At 49.4% G+C, this 19204-nt stretch overlaps 1 protein-coding gene across 1 annotated transcript in view; it reads left to right on the forward strand.

The window, feature by feature from the left end:
- LOC113219862 (protein-glutamine gamma-glutamyltransferase Z-like) overlaps window positions 1-18968 on the forward strand; it is a 46122-nt gene extending 27154 nt beyond the window's left edge. The window contains exons 3-14 of the mRNA XM_026447924.2: window positions 3768-3950; window positions 4760-5005; window positions 5610-5728; window positions 7713-7841; window positions 7925-8102; window positions 10438-10576; window positions 12731-12834; window positions 13254-13496; window positions 15414-15740; window positions 16087-16247; window positions 18371-18504; window positions 18752-18968. Coding sequence (XP_026303709.1) covers window positions 3768-3950; window positions 4760-5005; window positions 5610-5728; window positions 7713-7841; window positions 7925-8102; window positions 10438-10576; window positions 12731-12834; window positions 13254-13496; window positions 15414-15740; window positions 16087-16247; window positions 18371-18504; window positions 18752-18911 — 2123 coding nt within the window. The 3' untranslated portion in view covers window positions 18912-18968. The remainder of the gene's footprint in view (window positions 1-3767; window positions 3951-4759; window positions 5006-5609; window positions 5729-7712; window positions 7842-7924; window positions 8103-10437; window positions 10577-12730; window positions 12835-13253; window positions 13497-15413; window positions 15741-16086; window positions 16248-18370; window positions 18505-18751) is intronic.
- Window positions 18969-19204: the final 236 nt, after the last annotated feature.

A 19204-nucleotide genomic window follows, 5' to 3' on the forward strand; every position in this document is an offset into this window, starting at 1 on the left:
CTTCCTTCCTTCCTTCCTTCCTTCCTTCCTTCCTTCCTTCCTTCCTTCCTTCCTCTCTCTCTCTTTCTTTCCTTCTTTCTTTCTTTCTTCTTTCTCTCTCTTTTCTTTCCTTTTCTTTTCTTCTCTTTTCTTTTCTTTTCTGAGACAGAGTCTTGCTCTGTTGCCCAGGCTGGAGTGCAATGGCATGATTTCGGTTCACTGCAACCTCCGCCTCCCAGGTTCAAGCAATTCTCCTGCCTCAGCCTCCTGAGTAGCTGGGATTACAGGCATGCACCATCACGCCTGGCTAATTTTTGTATTTTTAGTAGAGACGGAGTTTCACCATGTTGGTCAGGCTGGCCTCGAACTCCTGACCTCGTGATCCACCCTCCTCAGCCCCCCAAAGTGCTGGGATTACAGCTGTGAGCCACTGCGCCTGGCCTGTCTCCTTTTCCTTAAAAGGCTGATAATACATTAGGATAAATTTGATCCTTTTATACCCTTGTCTTTGTATTAGTCAAATAAGTACCAGGAGTCTTGTGGCTGGGGCTTAACTTTCCTCTTACTCATGTCATTAACTCCAGTGGGATTGTGGCCAAGTCAAGAAGGCCTTGTGGGTGCTGACTAACTGATTCTGCTTGATTTCCTGCTTTGTTCAGCTTCTTCCTGATCCTCTTGGCTTTCTTTTCCTGCTTTTGAAAACCTTCCTTTTGTTTTCTTAAGTCATTGTCTCTTTGACATGAGAAGCACTTCAGTGGAGTGGAACAAAAAAGAAAACCTGAGTGTCCAGTGGAGAATGAGTTTTCTCCATGCCACTGCAACCTTGGGCCTCTGGAGAGGAAGGTATCTTCCTTCCCCCTCCTCTCCTTTCTTTCCCAAACTAAGATAAACCTGGCTCAGGGGAAAATTGAGTTGGCTGTCCCTAGGAACTATGCTTTCAGCTACAAACAGCAGCCAGGAAAAGGCTACCCTGAGTCCTGTTTCCTCCTGTGTGTTCCTGTCTCTTTTGGAGCTATGATCATTCAGGGTGGGAGTTGTGTATGGGAAGGAGAGGCTTTCTGTGAAGGCTCAGTGGTCCTGCTATGAAAACTTTAGGCCCCTTAGGAGCAAATAAGAGGCAACCAGTTTCCAACCAGATTGAGGCCAGCTGCTTTCTGACTGTGTGTGTTTGTGTGTGTGTGTGTGTGTGTGTGTGTGTGTGTGTGACAGAGTCTCGCTCTGTCGCCCAGGCTGGGGTGCAGTGGCATGATCTCGGCTCACTGCAACCACTGCCTCCCAGGTTCACGCCATTCTCCTGCCTCAGCTTCCCGAGTAGCTGGGATTACAGGCGCCCGCCACCACGCCCGGCTAATTTTTTATACTTTTAGTAGAGACAGGGTTTCACCGTGTTAGCCAGGATGGTCTCGATCTCCTGACCTCGTGATCTGCCTGCCTCTGCCTCCCAAAGTGCTGGGATTACAGGCGTGAGCCACCGCGCTCGGCTGCTTTCTGACTTCTAACTATGATCCACAATTTATATCATGACCCAGCTACACATAAAATTGTCCTTGTTCTTCCTATGTGTGACGCATTGTATGTTTTGTATTCCATTTCATTTTTCTTATTACTGGCTCCTCTCTCTAAATTGATTTCACAAACTGCTAAATGAATTGGACCTGAAGTTTAAAAACTGCTGTTGAATGATCAAAAGGGATCTGTCTTAGATCTTTCTCTGAATTTTCTGGTTCCAATAACATATCTATTTAAGTGCCCCAAAACATCAAGAGGCTTAACAACTTTGTACCAATTCATCCAGTAATTCACCTTTGTTGAATCTACCTTACAAAAGATTGTTGTTAAGAGACGGATCAAGGGATCCTTGTGCATGTTCTGTTTTTAGCCAGACATTTGACACATTTATGGAAAAGATGAAAACTGGATTTGATTTTACATTGTGAAGGAAATTTAAAAACATTGACTTCAGCCTTATTCAAAGATTAGATTCAGTTAAAGCAGTTGAACAACTATGCCCAAAAATTATTATTATTATTTTTTTGAGACAGAGTCTTGCTGCACCCAGGCTGGAGTGCAATGGCGCGATCTTGGCTCACTGCAACCTCTACCTCCTGGGCTCAAGCAATTCTCCCGCCTCAGCCTCCCAAGTAGCTGGGATTACAGGTGCTCGCCACGAGGCCTGGCTAATTTTTGTATTTTAGTAGACGCAGGGTTTCACCATGTTGGCCAGGCTGGTCTCGAACTCCTGACCTCAAGTGATTCACCCACCTCGGCCTCCCAAAGTACTGGGATTACAGTGAGCCACAGTGCCCGGCCCCAAAGAGTATTTCTTAATGGCTCAGTGTTAACATGGAGGAAAGAGCTGACAATACACCACTGGCCTCAAACTTAAGCTCTAATACTTAGAAACATCTTATTACTGATTACTTAGATGAAGACTGGAAGATAGTTTAGCCAGTCTAGAGATGGAAAAGTAAAATATTTGGGTCAAAAAATCAGAATCTATCAACCTGGGCAACATAGGGAGATGCTGTCTCTACAAAATATATATAAAAAAAATATTGTGACGCATGGTAGTGCACAGTTGTGGTCCAACCTACTTGGGAAGCTGAGATGGGAGGATCACTTGAGCCCAGAATGAAGGCTGAGGCTGCAGTTAGCCAGGAGCATGCCATTGCACTCCAGCCTGGGATGCAGAGTGAGACCCTGTCTCAAAAAAAAAAAAGGGATCAAGATGGGTAAGAAAGATGCAAAAACATTAAGAACCTCTGTCAAAGTTCAAAATGCACGAAAACTGGCTGGGAGCAAACATGAGTTTTTCCTTTAGGATGCTGCTTAGCAGCCTCTCTTCCCAGTAAAAAATGTCTTCAGACATTGCCAAATGTCCTCCAGGGCACGGGATTTCCCCTGTTGAGAACCACTGAGGTAAACTGATGTACTACTAGAGGAAAGACCTAATGAACTTTTGTCGACAGTAAATGCAATCTAAACATTGCCAGCAAAGGTCACAAAAGAAATGCAATCCAAGAACGCATGATTCCTACCAGTAAGAGTAACTAATAACGACTGCTCACTCTGTACCTGGCACAATGCCAAGGCCCTTCCATGGGCATCCTCACTTAACGCCCACATGACCTATAAGGTAGGAATATAATTGTCTCCATTTTTCAGATGAGGACACCGATGTCTAGGGACATTAAGTGACTTGCTCGAGGTCTCACAGCCCAGGTGATAGACCTGAAGCTGTGTCAGTCCAGAGCCTGCCCACTGCCCACTATGCAACAAGAGTTTCACAACCATATACCAGGCGCACACACACAGGAAGCAGCCAGTGCCCTCTGCGTAGACCTAGAAATGACTGAGAAGTCAGACGTAAGTTACAAGTGACCCAGAGAGTCTCCAGAATCCCAGACTTGCCCTACAACTGAAGTCCCAGCCTCCAGTCAGCTCACTGACTTAATTCATACAAAATCCTAGTATGTTTATTCTTAGTAGGACAATAGAGTGACTTTTAGAAAGATTGTCAACAAATAGTTAAGAGCATGCAGCGGCACTTCAGGGGTTAAGTTTCGGTTATCTGGAATGGTTTCCGTTTGGGGACCCCAATCCTTGATCATTGTGGCTCCAGGTCCAGACGTGGAACTCACCAGGATCAACACTTCCCCCCGCCCCGCCCCACCCAACCCCCCACCCCCGCACCCCCCGCACCTCCCGCAAATGACTGAGAAGCTACAAGGGATGCCTGAGCCCAGGGGTTTGCAGGTGGGCGTGACCTGTCCCCTCCTCTCCCCTAGTGGCAACCTTGCAGCTTGAGTCTGTCGACCTGCAGAGCTCCAGGAACAACCGGGAGCACCACACGCAGGAGATGGGCGCCAAGCGGCTCACTGTGCGCCGCGGCCAGCTCTTCTACCTCCGGCTGAGCTTCAGCAGACCCTTCCAGTCCCAGAGCGACCATATCACCTTTGTGGCTGAGACCGGTGAGTTTGCCCTGCCCCAGGGCCCCGCAGGTTCCCTCTAAATGAGGGCATTAACAGAGCCTGCCTGCAGGGCCCCTGCCTTTCCCACCTGAGCTGCCCGCCACTCTCTTGTCCTGGGAGCCTCAGGCCCCTCACGCTCAGGATCCTGTTAGTGCCGTTGAGGAGAGATTTGGTCAACTCTGCAAACTGAGGTTGTGGCAGTTCACAACCAACCTGTAGATACACAGCAAGCACTGTGCTAAAACTTTACACACATTAGCTCATGTAATCCCCAGGACAAGACTTTCAGGTGGTACTATTATTTTAAAAACGGAGGCCTGGCCGGGTGTGGTGGCTCAAGCCTGTAATCCCAGCACTTTGGGAGGCCGAGACGGGCAGGTCACGAGGTCAGGAGATCCAGACCATCCTGGCTAACACGGTGAAGCCCCGTCTCTACTAAAAATACAAAAAACTAGCCGGGCGAGGTGGCGGGTGCCTGTAGTCCCAGCTACTCGGGAGGCTGAGGAAGGAGAATGATGTGAACCCGGGAGGCGGAGCTTGCAGTGAGCTGGGATCAGGCCACTGCACTCCAGCCTGGGCGACAGAGGGAGACTCCGAGATTCCGTCTCAAAACAAACAAACAAACAAAAAAGAAAAAAAACACGGAGGCCTGGGGATCTTAAATGGTTTGCCTGAGGACACTCAGGGGCAGTAAAAGCCAAAAGCATTAGCAAGTGGTTGGAGAAGGTGAGCGTCCTTCCAACTCCCCTGGAATCACATATCACACAGGTTTTTGGAGCCTCACTTTGGGGTCATTCTCTCCCACACAGGACCCAAGCCCTCAGAGCTGCTGGGGACCCGAGCCAGATTCTTCCTCACCCGGGTCCGGCCCAGGAATGTCTGGAGCGCTTCTGATTTCACCATTGACTCCAACTCTCTCCACGTTTCCCTTTTCACACCAGCCAATGCAGTTATTGGCCATTACATTCTGAAGATAGAGATCTCTCAGGGCCAAGGTCACAGTGTGACTTACCGGCTGGGAACTTTCATCCTACTTTTTAACCCTTGGAGTCCAGGTAGGATGTGCTCACAGCTTGTAATGCTAACCTGATCCACTGGGAAGGCCCTGTGAGGTTCTTTGGAAAAAGCCCAGAAAATAAATCGCCACATAGCTATGCAATGTAGTACCGTGTGCTCTCACAAAAATCATCCTGACAAAGAATTTCTAATGGCATGAGGAAAGTATTCATGGTGTGATGTTAAGTGAAAACACTGGAACATTTCCTAATTGTATTAAGTATGCATGCACAGAAAGAGAGAGTGGCTAGAACACACCAAAACATAATGGTGGGTGTCTCTGAGTAGTGGGAATGAGCAGTTTCCATTGTCTTCTTTCCATCCATCTGTATTTTCTGACTCTCTATAAGAAACCAACCCTACAATCAGTCACTTTTACAATCAAGAAAAGATCGTTGTTTTTTAAAGTACACATTGTATTTCTGGCTTCTAGAAAAGCATATAGTAGACCTTTAAGGGGGTCCAGTCTTAATTTCTGTTGCTATCAACCCATCAACTGCTCCTCCTGTTTTCCAGAAACACATTGTCATTACTGTTTTTTAATTTTATTATTCTGTTTTTCGGTTTGGGGTTTTGCCCCCTCCACTACTCTTAACTGCCCAGAGGACAACGTCTACCTGCCAAGTGAAATACTGCTGCAGGAGTATGTCATGCAAGATTATGGCTTTGTTTACAAGGGTCATGAAAGATTCATCACCTCCTGGCCCTGGAACTATGGGCAGGTAACACTGTCACCCAATGTGGGCCTGGGGTGGGCTCCTTAAGGCTGGTCCTTACACAGCCCTATCATATAAGGCTGTTACATTACACCGCCTTCACGGAGGGCCACTAATACAGGTGAGGGTGTGAGGGGCTGGGCCAACTTCACATCCAGTGAGGGGGCGAGGAAGGGGTGGATATCTTTCCTTTTTAGCTTTTAACATTTTATTATGAAAACCTTAAAACATAATCAAAGTAGACAGGCTGCTACAGTGAATCTGCCTGTACCCACCTCTCGGCTTCAGTAGTGATTGGTGTATCATGAGTCTGTTTCATCAACACTGGGGGTTTGTAAACTACAGCCCACAGACCAAATGTGGCCTACTGCCTGTTTAGCCCACGAGCTGAGAATAGTTCTCACATTTTTTAATTGTTGAAAAGGAATTTTAAAAGAATAATATTTTGTGATGTGAACATTATATGAAGTTCAAATTTCAGTGTTCACAAATAGCATTTTATTGCAACATAGCCATGTTTATTCATTTAGATGTAGTCTGTGGCTGCTTGCATGCTGCATTGGCAGAACTGAGTTATTAAGACAGAGACCTTATGGCCTGCAAAGGCTAAAATACTTACTATTTGGTTTTTTACAGAAAAAGCTTGTCCTTCTTTGGTCTGTACTCCTCTGCCTCCACCCTCGCTCCCCACTCCACCACTAGATTTTTTTTTTTTTTTTTTTGAGATGGAGTCTTGCTCTGTTGCCCAGGCTGGAGTGCAGTGGCATGATCTTGGCTCACTGCAACCTCCATCTCCTGGGTTCAAGTGATTCTCCCGCCTCAGCCTCCTGAGTAGCTAGGACTACAGGTGCGAGCCATAATACCCAGCTAATTTTTGCATTTTTAGTAGAGATGGGGTTTCACCATGTTGGCCAGGCTGGTCTCGACCTTCTGACCTCGGGTGATCCACCTGCCTCGGCCTCCCGAAGTACTGGGATTACAGCCACAGCTCCTGGCCAATTTTTTTTTTTAAGCAAATTACAGATACCGTATCATTTAATACAGTGACACTTCAGCATATTTAATCCAATAATACTTCAGAATATAGTCGTGTAAAGGATGATGATTCTTTCTGCAAAACTTAATCAGAATAAATGATTGTAACTGAAAAGAAAAAAAAAAGAACAGTAATTCTTTAATAACATCCAATATCCAGTCAGTGTACAGAGGGGGACCTTGGCTCTGGGCAGCGTCTCCACTCTCAACCCCTGCAGGCATAGTTTCTCTCTCCCTCCCATTGCCACCGCAGTCCTGCCCACAAACTCCAAAAGGGAAGAGGTGGGGGAAGCCTTGCTGAGGGAGAGCACGTTTTCCCCATTCTCCAACCATGGCGACCTGTGACCCTCTTTGAAACTGAGACAAATACCTGTGCATTTGGCAGCCAAAGGGTGGTGGCAAACATGGTGCACGTCTACCACGAGCCCACTCTGGCTCCTCCAGGGCCGCAGTGTCTGCTCTGAGCTCCTCTACCTGATTTCGAGACTGGCGTGCCTGGCCCTACATTGATCTCTAGACTTTTTCGGCTCTGATCCCTTCCCTGCTCCTTCAAGTCCTCCAGACAGGAGTCTGTCTAAATCCTTGGTACCCACCATGCTCAAAGACCTCAGGTAAATGTGCCCACTCTCCTCTTCCTGTCCACCCAATCCGTCAAAGCCCACTGGCACCAAAGCCTTCTCTCATCTATCCAGCCAGCGGGGATCTCTCACTCTCTGAATTCTGCTTCCATTTTTCATCAGAGCCACACAGTTTAGTTTTTCAGAATTTCAAACCTCGTACATTTCCAATTTGATTTATACGTTCTTCAAAGGCAGGACCTTGTCTTATATTTAGCACCCTCCCCCCATCCCCACATCCCCATATACCTGCCATCCCCAAAAGTCTGTTAGTGACTTAAAGTTTCAGAAGTCTAGACATTTGCTCTTCTTTTTTCTCCCTTAAAATCACTGGGAAGTTTGAAGAGGACATCATAGACATCTGCTTTGAGATCCTGAACAAGAGCCTGCATTACTTAAAGAACCCGGCCAAAGACTGTTCCCAACGGAACGACGTGGTGTACGTGTGCAGGGTGGTGAGTGCCATGGTAAGGATGGATGCTTCCCGCCGTCTGAGGACAGTCTGAGCTTCCCCGGGAGCTGTGGAAATTCACCCATCTGTCCTCTGCAGATCAACAGCAACGATGACAACGGCGTGCTGCAGGGGAACTGGAGCGAGGACTACTCCAAAGGGGTCAGTCCTCTGGAGTGGAACGGCAGTGTGGCCATCCTACGGCAGTGGTCAGCCGGGGGCGGGCAGCCTGTGAAGTACGGACAGTGCTGGGTCTTCGCATCTGTTATGTGCACCGGTGAGCGAAAGATCACTCACTTAGGGGTGTGATTAACTTCATTTTCAGAGAAGTTCCATAGCTTGCCCATGGCCCCACAGCTGGGGGTGGTGGGCACCCAGGCCCTGAGCCAGCACACCATAAGTCTCGAGGGATCCTGTGCATTTATGTAAGGGGGGTTTGACCTGTGGCAATCACCTCACAGTATCCTTGGTGGGTCAGTCAGACTGTTATAACTGTCGTCTGGAGAGACAGCTTGTGGTCCCGAAACAGAAACCCAGTGGCTTCTTTCTGCTACCAGCTCAGGCATCTCAGCTCGAGATGAGCCTGGCACGGAGGGGCAAGTGGAAGCAGATGGTATGAGATAGCTGACCTCACCCATAGGCAGAGCTAGCAGCTCCCAAATGCTTCACTGAGAGATCCTCGAGGAGTTATCATTATAGACTTGCCGCTTTGCTGACTACCCTTAAAGAACATCAGTGTTTTATACAGTATCAATTATTTACAATTCAGTGCAAAGTCGTTGAGCAGATCATCTGTGAAGATGAGAGAAAGATGGAGAGTACTTGTCTCACCCTTGCAAGGCCAGAATACCTTACACAGGCCTGTCCTGCTACATGATGGAGCTTGATAAGCGTTTGCTGAACTAACAGGGTGACTCTGAGTTGGAGAAAGGAGAAACAGAGAATGGGGAGGACAGAGACAGGAGCCAAAAACAGGGGCAGAGGATTTTTGGAGAGGGGCAGCAGAGGCTGGCAGTTATATACAGGTGCTGCAGACACAGAGGAGGTTTAAATCTGAGTGTTTGAATCCAGTGACCTCACTTTGCTCAGGTGTGAAATGAGGCTAGGGCTACTCTGGCACTCAGTATTCTTGGTTGTTCCGTGGGCTGGGAAGTCCCCAGGCTGTGGCTAGGTAGGTGGTGTGGAGGAGGCCTGGGATGAGCAGGAGAAGGACAAGGTCCACCACCGTGCTCCATTTCCAAGCCTCTCCCCACTCCCAGGCCCTTGAGTTATGGAGCCGCTGCACACTGGAGGAGCTGCCCCTGCCAAGCTTCCTCTGGCCGCTTCCAGCCCGGGTGTAGCTCCCATGCCTGCTAAGGATCTGTGACAAGCCCAGGAGCTGTGCTGTGAGTGGGCAGGTGACGGTAGACAGGCGGCCCTCTTGGGGGCTCTTCAGTGAACCACAACAAAAGGATTGGTCGCTCTCATTAGTCCTTTTACTTCTCGAAGCTCTGTAATCCTCCTGGCAGCCTCAGTAGGCACTGTCTGCCCCTCCTGGGAGGGAGAGGAGTGGGATAAACCTCTCTGAACTCCTCGCCGTGCTGGCAGATGTCAGGACCCACGTCCCTTCAAGGTCACACCTGGCTCTTGCTGGCTCTTGGCTTGACTTCATCTGGCTCTGGGCAGGCAGGTGTGTGTGTGTGTGTGTGTGTGTGTGTGTGTGTGTGTGTGTTTTGGGGGTAACGTCTACACTGTGTGACTAGATTTGCAAAATCATTAACTCAGCTTTTAAAAGCCTTTGTAGCAGTATCACGAGAAGCCATAAGAGGGAGCTGCTACCTTATTAAAGACGGTTGCTGGTTCTGTGGTTTCCCCTTGTCTCTGCTGACGGTTTCCACGGTCTCTAGAAGTCTATCTTGTCCCTCTATCCATTCTGTAATTTCTTTCATACCTCCCCCTACCTCTTGTCTTTAAGTAGAATTACAGATCCCAAATTTCAGAACTAGGGTGGGAGGAGGGCGATAAAATAATCTGTACAACAATCCCCTGAGACACGTGTTTACCTACGTAACAAACCTTCACGTGTACCCTCAAACCTAAAATAAAAGTTAAAAAACATTGTCAGAACTAAATTTTCAGCCTCCTGAGTAGCTGGGACTACAGGCACGTGCCACCACACCCAGCTAATTTTTTCTGTATTTTTAGTAGAGATGGGTTTTCACCATGTTGGCCAGGCTGGCCAGGCTGGTCTCAAACCCCTGACCTTGTGATCCACCTCTGCCTCCCAAAGTGCTGGGATTACAGGTGTGAGCCACCACGCCCGGCCCTCTGTTTTTAACTTGGAAAGTTGCTGAGTGGAAAAACTCCTAAATGATAAATTGGATTATTGTTAACTGTTGTTTTAAGCGATCCTCAAATGATTCCTCTCTCCTTGTGGGATGTTGGCCACCGATGGGGCAGCAGGGCTCAGGGACTGGGTGTGGGGCTCTGGGAATAAAAGAGTTACTGGTGTGGTTCCCTAAGCGTCTTGGCTTTCTCTCCTCCAGCTTGAAAGTTACACATTATGCATGGAAAACCAATAATTTTGTCTGAAATGAACTGAGCGATTCTCTATACTTTATTTTTCTCTTTAGTAATGAGATGCTTAGGTGTTCCAACCCGTGTTGTTTCCAATTTCCGTTCCGCGCACAACGTGGATAGGAACTTGACCATCGATACGTACTATGACCGAAATGCAGAGATGCTGTCAACTCAGAAACGAGACAAAATATGGTGAGAGGCACTGTCTTGAACCGCTCTCTGCTCTGTCCCAGGGAGGGCAGGAAAACTTTGACCTGGTTCTCCCTGACTCTTGAGGCAATATTGCAAGATTGCCCTGAACATTGCTGCTAATGCTCAGAGAAGAAGAGAAGAATTCCCCAACCTAGGAGGCTGTTCTGGCTAATTAGGTCATCACATTTAACTCATTTCAGAGATAGAAAACAATGGGATAACATTCTGAGGTCTCAACCACATGACTAGCTGGGCATCTTCTGAACACTGTCCTCAAAAGTCTTTATTCATCTTCTTCTTCCTTCTGTGAGTCTCTGTTTGTACCACTCTGTTTTCCCAGAAGTCAGGGAGAACCTGGACTGACTGCTTCTGTAGACCTCTTCTTGTCTCTCTTGACTTCTTCCTCTCCCGCCCCACTCCCTGTCTGCATACATGTGTGCGTGTGCGTGTGTGTGTGTGTGTGTATCTCTGTGCATCCCTTTACTTGTGTATCTCTGGTTTCTTTTCCTGGTTCCTTTGTTCTTCTCAGCTCTACCCTCAAAACTGGTTTCCTGTTTTTCCTTTTCTAGCCAGTTTCCAGATAAGACCTTTTCTTTTTTTTTTTTTTTGAGACGGAGTCTCGCTCTGTTGCCCAGGCTGGAGTGCAATGGTGCGACCTCAGCTCACTGTAACCTCCACCTCCTGGGTTCAAGCAATTCTCCTGCCTCAGGAGGCAGGAGTAGATGGGACTACAGACATGTACCATGATGCCCGGCTAATTTTTGTATTTTTAGTAGAGACGGGGTTTCGCCATGTTGGCCTCGAACTCTTGACCTCAGGTGGTCCACGCGCCTCGGCCTCCCAAAGTGGGGGGTTACAGGCCTGAGCCACCACAGCCGGCCTCCAGGTAAGACTCTGAGTTGTGTGAGAACTACCTGCTGTCCTAGGAGCCCCCTCCCTCTCTGAGTTTCGATTTTCTTGTCTGTAAAATGAAGATAACGTCTACTTCACAGGGTTGCTAGGGTGGGATGAGATCAATGCTGGTAAGGAGGGCTTTTCAGCCTGGGATCCACAGATAGACTCCTAGAGGTCTGAATCATCTCTGATTCAGGAAGCAGTGGTGTATCTGAGGATGTGTAACTTAGGTACAGTTCTGTCTTTGAATGCGTATCTTGAGTCTAATAATGAGAAAACATCAGACAAGCCCAAAATGGGTGCTACTCTGGTTTTAAAAAATAGATAAATAACATAAAGATTGTTTTCATTAAAAGCCCAGACTTCACCACTAGGCAATATCTCCATGAAACAAAACTACATTTGTACACCTTAAATTTACGAGAGAGAGATTTGTTACATTTCAAATCCCAATGTAACAAAAGAAAGAAAGGTGGAGGAACTGTTCCAAGGTCAAAGCAGACAACACGCTGCGTAGCTGAATGCAGTGTGTGACCACAGACGGCACTGCGTACCGCTTGGGAAAAGAAGGCTCTAAACAATGTCGTTAGATCAACTGACAACATTAAAATATAGACAGTAAATTAGATAAAGGCATCATATCAATACCCAATGTGCTAGGGTTGATAAACTATACAATCCCTATTCTTAGGAAATACACACTGAAGTGTATATGTGTAGATATCTATTCATGTCCACACTGAAAGAAAGCAAATGGGGCAAAATGTTAACAACAGATGACTTGGGTAGATGGGTGTTCTTTGTACCATTCTTTTTTGTTTTTGTTTTTTTGAGACAGAGTCTCGCTCTGTCACCCAGGCTGGAGTGCAGTGGCGCAATCTCAGTTCACTGCAAGCTCTGCCTCCCGAGTTCACGCCATTCTCCTGTCTCAGCCTCCTGAGTAGCTGGTACTACAGGTGCCCACCACCATGCCAGGCTAATGTTTTGTATTTTTAGTAGAGACAGGGTTTCACCATGTTAGCCAGGATGGTCTCGATCTCCTGACCTTGTGATCCACCCTCCTTGGCCTCCCAAAGTGCTGGGATTACAGGTGTAAGCCACCGCGCCCAGCCTGTACTATTCTTGTGACTTTTAGTATGAAATTACTTCCTAACAAAAAGCAAGAAAAAGAAACAATGATATAAATCACTCCGCATAGTGCCTGGTACCTGGCAAAACCTCAGCTAACGTGAGTCCTTGTCTGCTTACTCCCTCCTGCAGGAACTTCCATGTCTGGAATGAGTGCTGGATGATCCGGAAAGATCTCCCACCAGGATACAACGGGTGGCAGGTTCTGGACCCCACTCCCCAGCAGACCAGCAGCGGTGAGTGAGGACCACTGCAACAGGCTCTGGCTCTGTGGGGAGGCAGATTAGGGTGACTGGCTGTGGGAGCAGGAGACCAGGGAGGAGCAGTGTTTTCCACGGCACCCTCTTCCCGAGGTCCCAGCTGACGCAGCTTCAGATCAGGAATCTCACTCTACCGTTGACAGCGGGCTCACCTGGATGGGTCACTGAGCCTCAGCTGTGTCCTTACCTGTAAAGTGGAAAAGCTGATGATTAGCATTGCCACTTCACAGGGTGGCTGTGAGGGTCAGATGAATTAATAGGAACAAAAGTCCTTGGTAAACTGGAAGATATCCCATGGGTGAGAGTCAGCGGTGCCACTGCCTGTCCCATCTCCACCTCCCACAGCCACAGCCAGCTGCCCCGGCCCCCATGTCAGTGGCCTGTTGCCTCCACAGGGCTGTTCTGCTGTGGCCCTGCCTCTGTGAAGGCCATCAGGGAAGGGGATGTCCACCTGGCCTATGACACCCCTTTTGTGTATGCCGAGGTGAACGCCGATGAAGTCATTTGGCTCCTCAGGGATGGCCAGGCCCAGGAAATCCTGGCCCACAACACCAGTTCCATCGGGAAGGAGATCAGCACCAAGATGGTGGGGTCAGACCAGCACCAGAGCATCACCAGCTCCTACAAGTACCCAGAAGGTGCCGGGCTGGGTATTTGGGGAGAGGGCTGGTTTAAGCTTCTTTGTGATACTCCCTAGCTGGGGTGGCTCCAAGTTGAAACCGTCACCATCTAATCACCTTTATCCTCATAGCAAACTCCTAGGGGTCCTTCCTGGATCCCAGGCATGTGACCCTAAGTAGGGTTACCAGCAAATAAAAATATAGGATGCCCAGTTAAATATGAATTCCAGATAGATCCAAGTAAACAAATATTTTATTTGTGTAAGTATGGGACATACAGCATTTGGGACATACTTATTCTAAAAAGTATTCACTGTTTATCTGAAATTCAAACTGGGTATGATTTTTAATGTATAAGTATGTTCCAAATAGTGCATGGAACGTACTGTACTAAAAATCATTTGTTGTTTATCTGGAATTCAAATGTAGTTGAATGTCCCGTATTTTAACTCTACCCAGAGTGGTGCCACTGTCTCCCTACGTCCATGGCAGGAGGGGTTGTAGCAAGGAGATCAGTGGAGTCGGGGGGATGGGCCCCTGGGCCTGTGGACGGGGTGGACACCCCCACGGAGGGCACGTGTGTGGAGTCAGGCTGGCTGAGTACTGAACAGGGCTCTGCTGTGCCCTGTGTAAGACTGGACACAGTTTACCACCCCTGTGCCTCCATTTCCTCATCTGTAAAACGGGATAACAGTCCCCTGGATGGCTGTTGAGAGGGTTAAATGAGTGTCCACAGAAAGCACTGGGAATCGTGCCTCTGGGATGTAGCAACTGCGCCAGAGAAGTCCACAGGTGGGGGTAAGTGTGGGTTAAGCTGTTGAAGGCCACACAAATGTTTCTTATGATTAGGCATAATTGAAGCCTGTCAGTAACAATCTGAACCTGTGATCAATTAAGCAGCTGACCAATTGTTACCTCCTCCTCCTTGCTCTTGCTACCCAAATAAATATGAAGGGCGGTAGACGTTCAGCGGCTGCCTTTGCTCACTAGAAGCAGGAAGCCCTTTTCTTCTTTTCTTCTCTCCTTCTCTTTTCTTCTTCCCCATGCTAGCCTTTCTTTAAAACAGTTTCTTTTGTTTTTTACCATTTCTACGTTCATCCCTTCCTTCAGTCTTGTAATGATGGTCTCAAGTAGTAACAATTGTAACTGTGGTAATGATGGTCTCAAGCGGTAGCAGTGGCAGTCAGCCACATTAAGCCTCTATGTTGAGTAGCCCCCATGGGCAAGAGATGAAGCTTTTTTTTTTTTTTTTTTTTTTTAAGATGGAGTTTCACTTTTGTTACCCAGGCTGGAGTGCAACGGTGAAATCTCGGCTCACCACAACTTCTGCCTCCTGGGTTCAAGTGATTCTCCTGCCTCACCCTCCTGAATAGCTGGGATTACAGGCACCCATCACCATGCCCAGCTAATTTTTGTATTTTTAGTAGAGATGAGTTTCACCACGTTGGTCAGGCTGGTCTCAAACTCCTGACCTCAGGCGATCCACCCGCCTCAGCGTCCCAAATTGCTGGGATTACAGGCATGAGCCACCGCGCCTGACCAAACCTCTTTTTTATAAGTTTTGAGCATATATTTTAGCTGGAGGGATGCTGGCTGGGGAGAGAAGCCTCTGGCTTCATGACGATGATGATAGTGATGCTTGGTGGTCGTAGTGATGGCAGAGAACAGTGCTGAGTGCTTGCAGCCAGCAACTCACTTAGCCTGACGTTTTGGGGATCCCTTATAAGGAAAGCAGATATCATCCCCAGGTTACAGATGACAGAACAGAACACAGAGATTAAAGCACTGTGACAGAGCAAGGATTTGAACCCAGCAAGTGGCACCTGAGCCGCACGGCCTCCCTGTGCTGCTATTCCTGTGCCTTGTGCCCTGGGAAAGTCTCCGGTCCTCTCCACCCCTCCCCATGCATGTCTCTCCCGCCTCTCCCTTCTGCAGGATCCCCTGAGGAGAGAGCTGTCTTCATGAAGGCTTCTCGGAAAATGCTGGGCCCCCAAAGAGCTTTTTCGCCCTTCCTGGATCTCCTGGAGTCCGGGGGTCTTAGGGATGAGCCAGCGCAGCTGCAGCTTCACCTGGCCAGGATACCCGAGTGGGGCCAGGACCTGCAGCTGCTGCTGCGTATCCGGAGGGTGCCAGACAGCACCCACCCTCAGGGGCCCATCAGACTGGTGGTGCGCTTCTGTGCACAGGCCCTGCTGCATGGGGGTGGCACCCGGAAGCCCCTCTGGAGGCACACGGTGTGGGTGAACCTGGACTTTGGGAAGGGTGAGTGTGAGGCAGGCGTGAGAAGGCACCTACGGGGAGGGGAGCTGTGGGGCCATGAACACAGTGGGGCGGGTCCAGCCAGATCACACAGAGACCCCTTCCTCCGACACACACACCTTCCGGGCAGTGAAGCTGCCAGCTGCTCTACCTCTGACGCCACCCTACCAGGCAAGACGCAGCAGTGAGCCCTGGGGGCAGTGTGTGCGTGGTGGGACACTGTCTGTCTCTCACACACACAATTTTACCTCTCACATGAAAAATTCTAATTTTTCCTGTCTCATGTCTACATGTCCCCCCTCTCTCTGGTCCATGTCCTGGACTCAAGGTGTCTTTTGTATGTCCTTAGAGACACAGTGGCCACTCCTCCTGCCCTACAGCAATTACAGAAGCAAGCTAACGGACGAAAAGCTCATCCGTGTGTCTGGCATCGCTGAGGTTGAAGAGACAGGGAGGTCCATGCTGGTCCTAAAAGATATCTCTCTGGAGCCTCCCCACTTGTCTATTGAGGTAGGCATCTGGACACAGGTGGGGGCTCTAGGCTCTCTGACTCACCCAATCCAGGGGCTGGGGTGCAGCAGCCAACAAGACACTGTTCCCACCTCATACCACACCGACGGCTCCAGCATAGTATGGTGTGGTCTTGTGCTCTGTACCAGTGAGTTGGGGTGAAGGGTGGGAAGGCTTCTCAAAGGAGGTACTATTTTTCAGAGGATGCATAGGAAACCGTATAGAGAAATGAGATGGCTGTGAAGGCATTTTAAGTAAGGAAATCATTTTGCAAAGGCAAAGAGACAGGAAAGGCAGTGACTAGGAGATGAAGTAGAGAAGACAGATTTAGAGACTCCACAAAGTCAAATTCAAATGATGACCACCAGCTAAGCATGGTGGCTCATGCCTGTAATCCCAGTGCTTTGGGAGGCCAAGGCAGGAGGATCGCTTGAGCCCAGGAGTTCAAGACCAATCTGGGAAACATAGCCAGACCTCATCGCTACTTAAAAGTTTTTCAAAAGTTAGCTGGTGTGGTGGTGCATGCCTCTAGTCCCAGATACTCGGGAGGCTGAGGTGAGAGTCTGGAGAAATCAAGCCTGCAGTGAGCTGAGATCATGCCACTGCACTCCAGCCTGGACAGCAGAGTTAGACCTTGTCTCAAACAAAACAAAACAAAACAAAAAACAAAAGGTGAGTATTGACAAGATTGAGGTGGCAAAGAGGGAAACAAATGAAAAGTGAACTTCAGATGCCTGAGGGGCCAGTGAGGCCACTGCACAAAGAAGGAGTTTCAGGCGAAGGAAGGGTGAATGGAAGAAGCGGGTGCGTTCCCCATCTCCTGCTACCAGGGTTTTCCTTCCCTGAAGCCTCGTTTCCCCACCTGCCCCTCCCACTCGAAAAGACTTGCCCACTCCCTAGTCTAAACCTGGCTCTGTACCTGGAGGCTTCTCTAACAGCACGCCCCTCCCCACCCCAAATGAGAACTGGGCCGCTCCAGACCATGTATCAGCTGGCCTACCCCAGGGTTTTCATCCAGGCACACTGTCAGGCTGTCAGGCCAGCTGACGCCAGGCAGCCTCTGTGCTGGGGCAAACAGCAGGCAGAATTGCAAGTGCAGACATAAGCCTGGGGCTGCAGCCAGGGCCCTGCCATGTACCTGAAGCAAACATGGCAAATGCCAGGTAGGTTGCTAATTGATCCTCATCAGTAAGGGACCCACAGATGATTCCACAGTTATTTTAACCTGTTCTACTTTGACACCCTAATGAGGGTACAAGGGACTTGGTATTTTTGTTTGGATCCCCGGTAAGTCAGGTGTGTTCTTCCTTTTCTCTGAGTCTCTGGCCCAGCCAGAACAAGCCCCTAGTATGATCTGGGTGGTCAGAGCTCATTTCAGTTCAACACGTGCTTACTGGTGTCCATCATCTGGCCGGCACTGTTCTAGGAACAGGGGCTCCAGAAATGAGGAGGAAGGATGCCTGCCTCCCACTCACAGGCCACGGCTGTGCTGCCCCATGACACAGCACTGGGCGCACCTGGAAGAACTCGAGTGCATGCCCTGCTGATGTTTATGAAGACACAGCAGTATGGGGAAAGATCCTGGGCTGGGGTCTGGGACACCCGGGTCAGGTCCTGGCTCTGCCATTAACACATCAAGGGGCCTTGGCCTCATTGTTTCCTCGGTGATGAGTGTAAGGGCAGGAGGACATCACTGATGGCACTTGGGTGGCACACATGACACCACTTCCTTATCCCCCACCTGTGTTAGATAGGAATCAGTTGGGATCCTTTGTCCTCGGGATCCTTTTTAACACAGCCTTCCTAGTAGCCACCCACTGGAGCTGGCACTCCCATTGAAATCTTGTGGACATCTTGAACTAGATGGTGGGGAGGGAAACGGGTTTCAGCTTGGTGGCAATTGCTGATTGGTGGTGGCTCCTTGGAGTATTGCGACCTAAGACAGGCCTGTATATGTGTTAATCTCAAGTACTCTCAGCTCACATTCCTCCCTCCCCACTGTAGCACGTTAGCTCTAAGCCGCGGTTCGTGGTGGTCGCCAGGGACCTGGGGTGGGGATAACTGAACCAGAGTGCAGAAGCGAGGCCAACTGCCGGTGGGATCACTGACCTCTCTCCACACAGGTGTCTGAGAGGGCTGAGGTGGGCAAGGCACTGAGGGTCCACGTCACCCTCACCAACACCTTGATGGTGGCTCTGAGCAGCTGCACGATGGTGCTGGAGGGAAGCGGCCTTGTCAATGGGCAGATAACAAAGGAGTAAGTGATGCTTCTGCCTACCTCCCCCTTGCTGGTCTCAGAAAAGGGGTGCCCCATGGCATCACAGGACCCTCCTCAATCCCCTGTGCGGTGCCTCTCTGCCCCCACTTTCTCACCCTCCTCAGGAAAGGCTGAACTCAGTGGTGGTGGCGAGTGGGAGCTTCTCACCCACCCAGAGGGGAACCGGATCACCCCTCCTGCCAGCAGGGGCTCCTTGAGGCTCTCACAGGCCATTTCTGACTTTCAGCCTTGGGACTCTGGTGGCCGGACACACCCTCCAAATTCAACTGGACCTCTACCCCACCAAAGCTGGACCCCGCCAGCTCCAGGTTCTCATCAGCAGCAATGAGGTCAAGGAGATCAAAGGCTACAAGGACATCTTTGTCTCTGCGGCTGGAGCTCCCTAAGCCCCGCCCTCCGGCTGCCCTCCCTGGCACCCCTGCTCCACCTGACTCCTTTCTACTCCTGACTGTGTCCTCTTGGCTCCACCTCTGTCCTCTCTCCAGCCTGCCTGGGAGTGGATGAAGCTCTGTTAGAAACATCGTGTGCTTTGGGAAGAGACAATAAAGACGTCTTTATTTATCACCAGCATTCTCAAGCCACTTATTGCTCCTGGCTGATCCTCTTGGCCTGGCTGCCAGCTCTGTGGCTGAACCCTCCCTTCCCCTCCTGTCCTCTCTCTCCTCCCTTAAGAGCCTCA

The sequence above is a fragment of the Piliocolobus tephrosceles genome, unplaced genomic scaffold, assembly GCF_002776525.5.
Source record: "Piliocolobus tephrosceles isolate RC106 unplaced genomic scaffold, ASM277652v3 unscaffolded_110, whole genome shotgun sequence".
NCBI classification, from domain to species: domain Eukaryota; kingdom Metazoa; phylum Chordata; class Mammalia; order Primates; family Cercopithecidae; genus Piliocolobus; species Piliocolobus tephrosceles.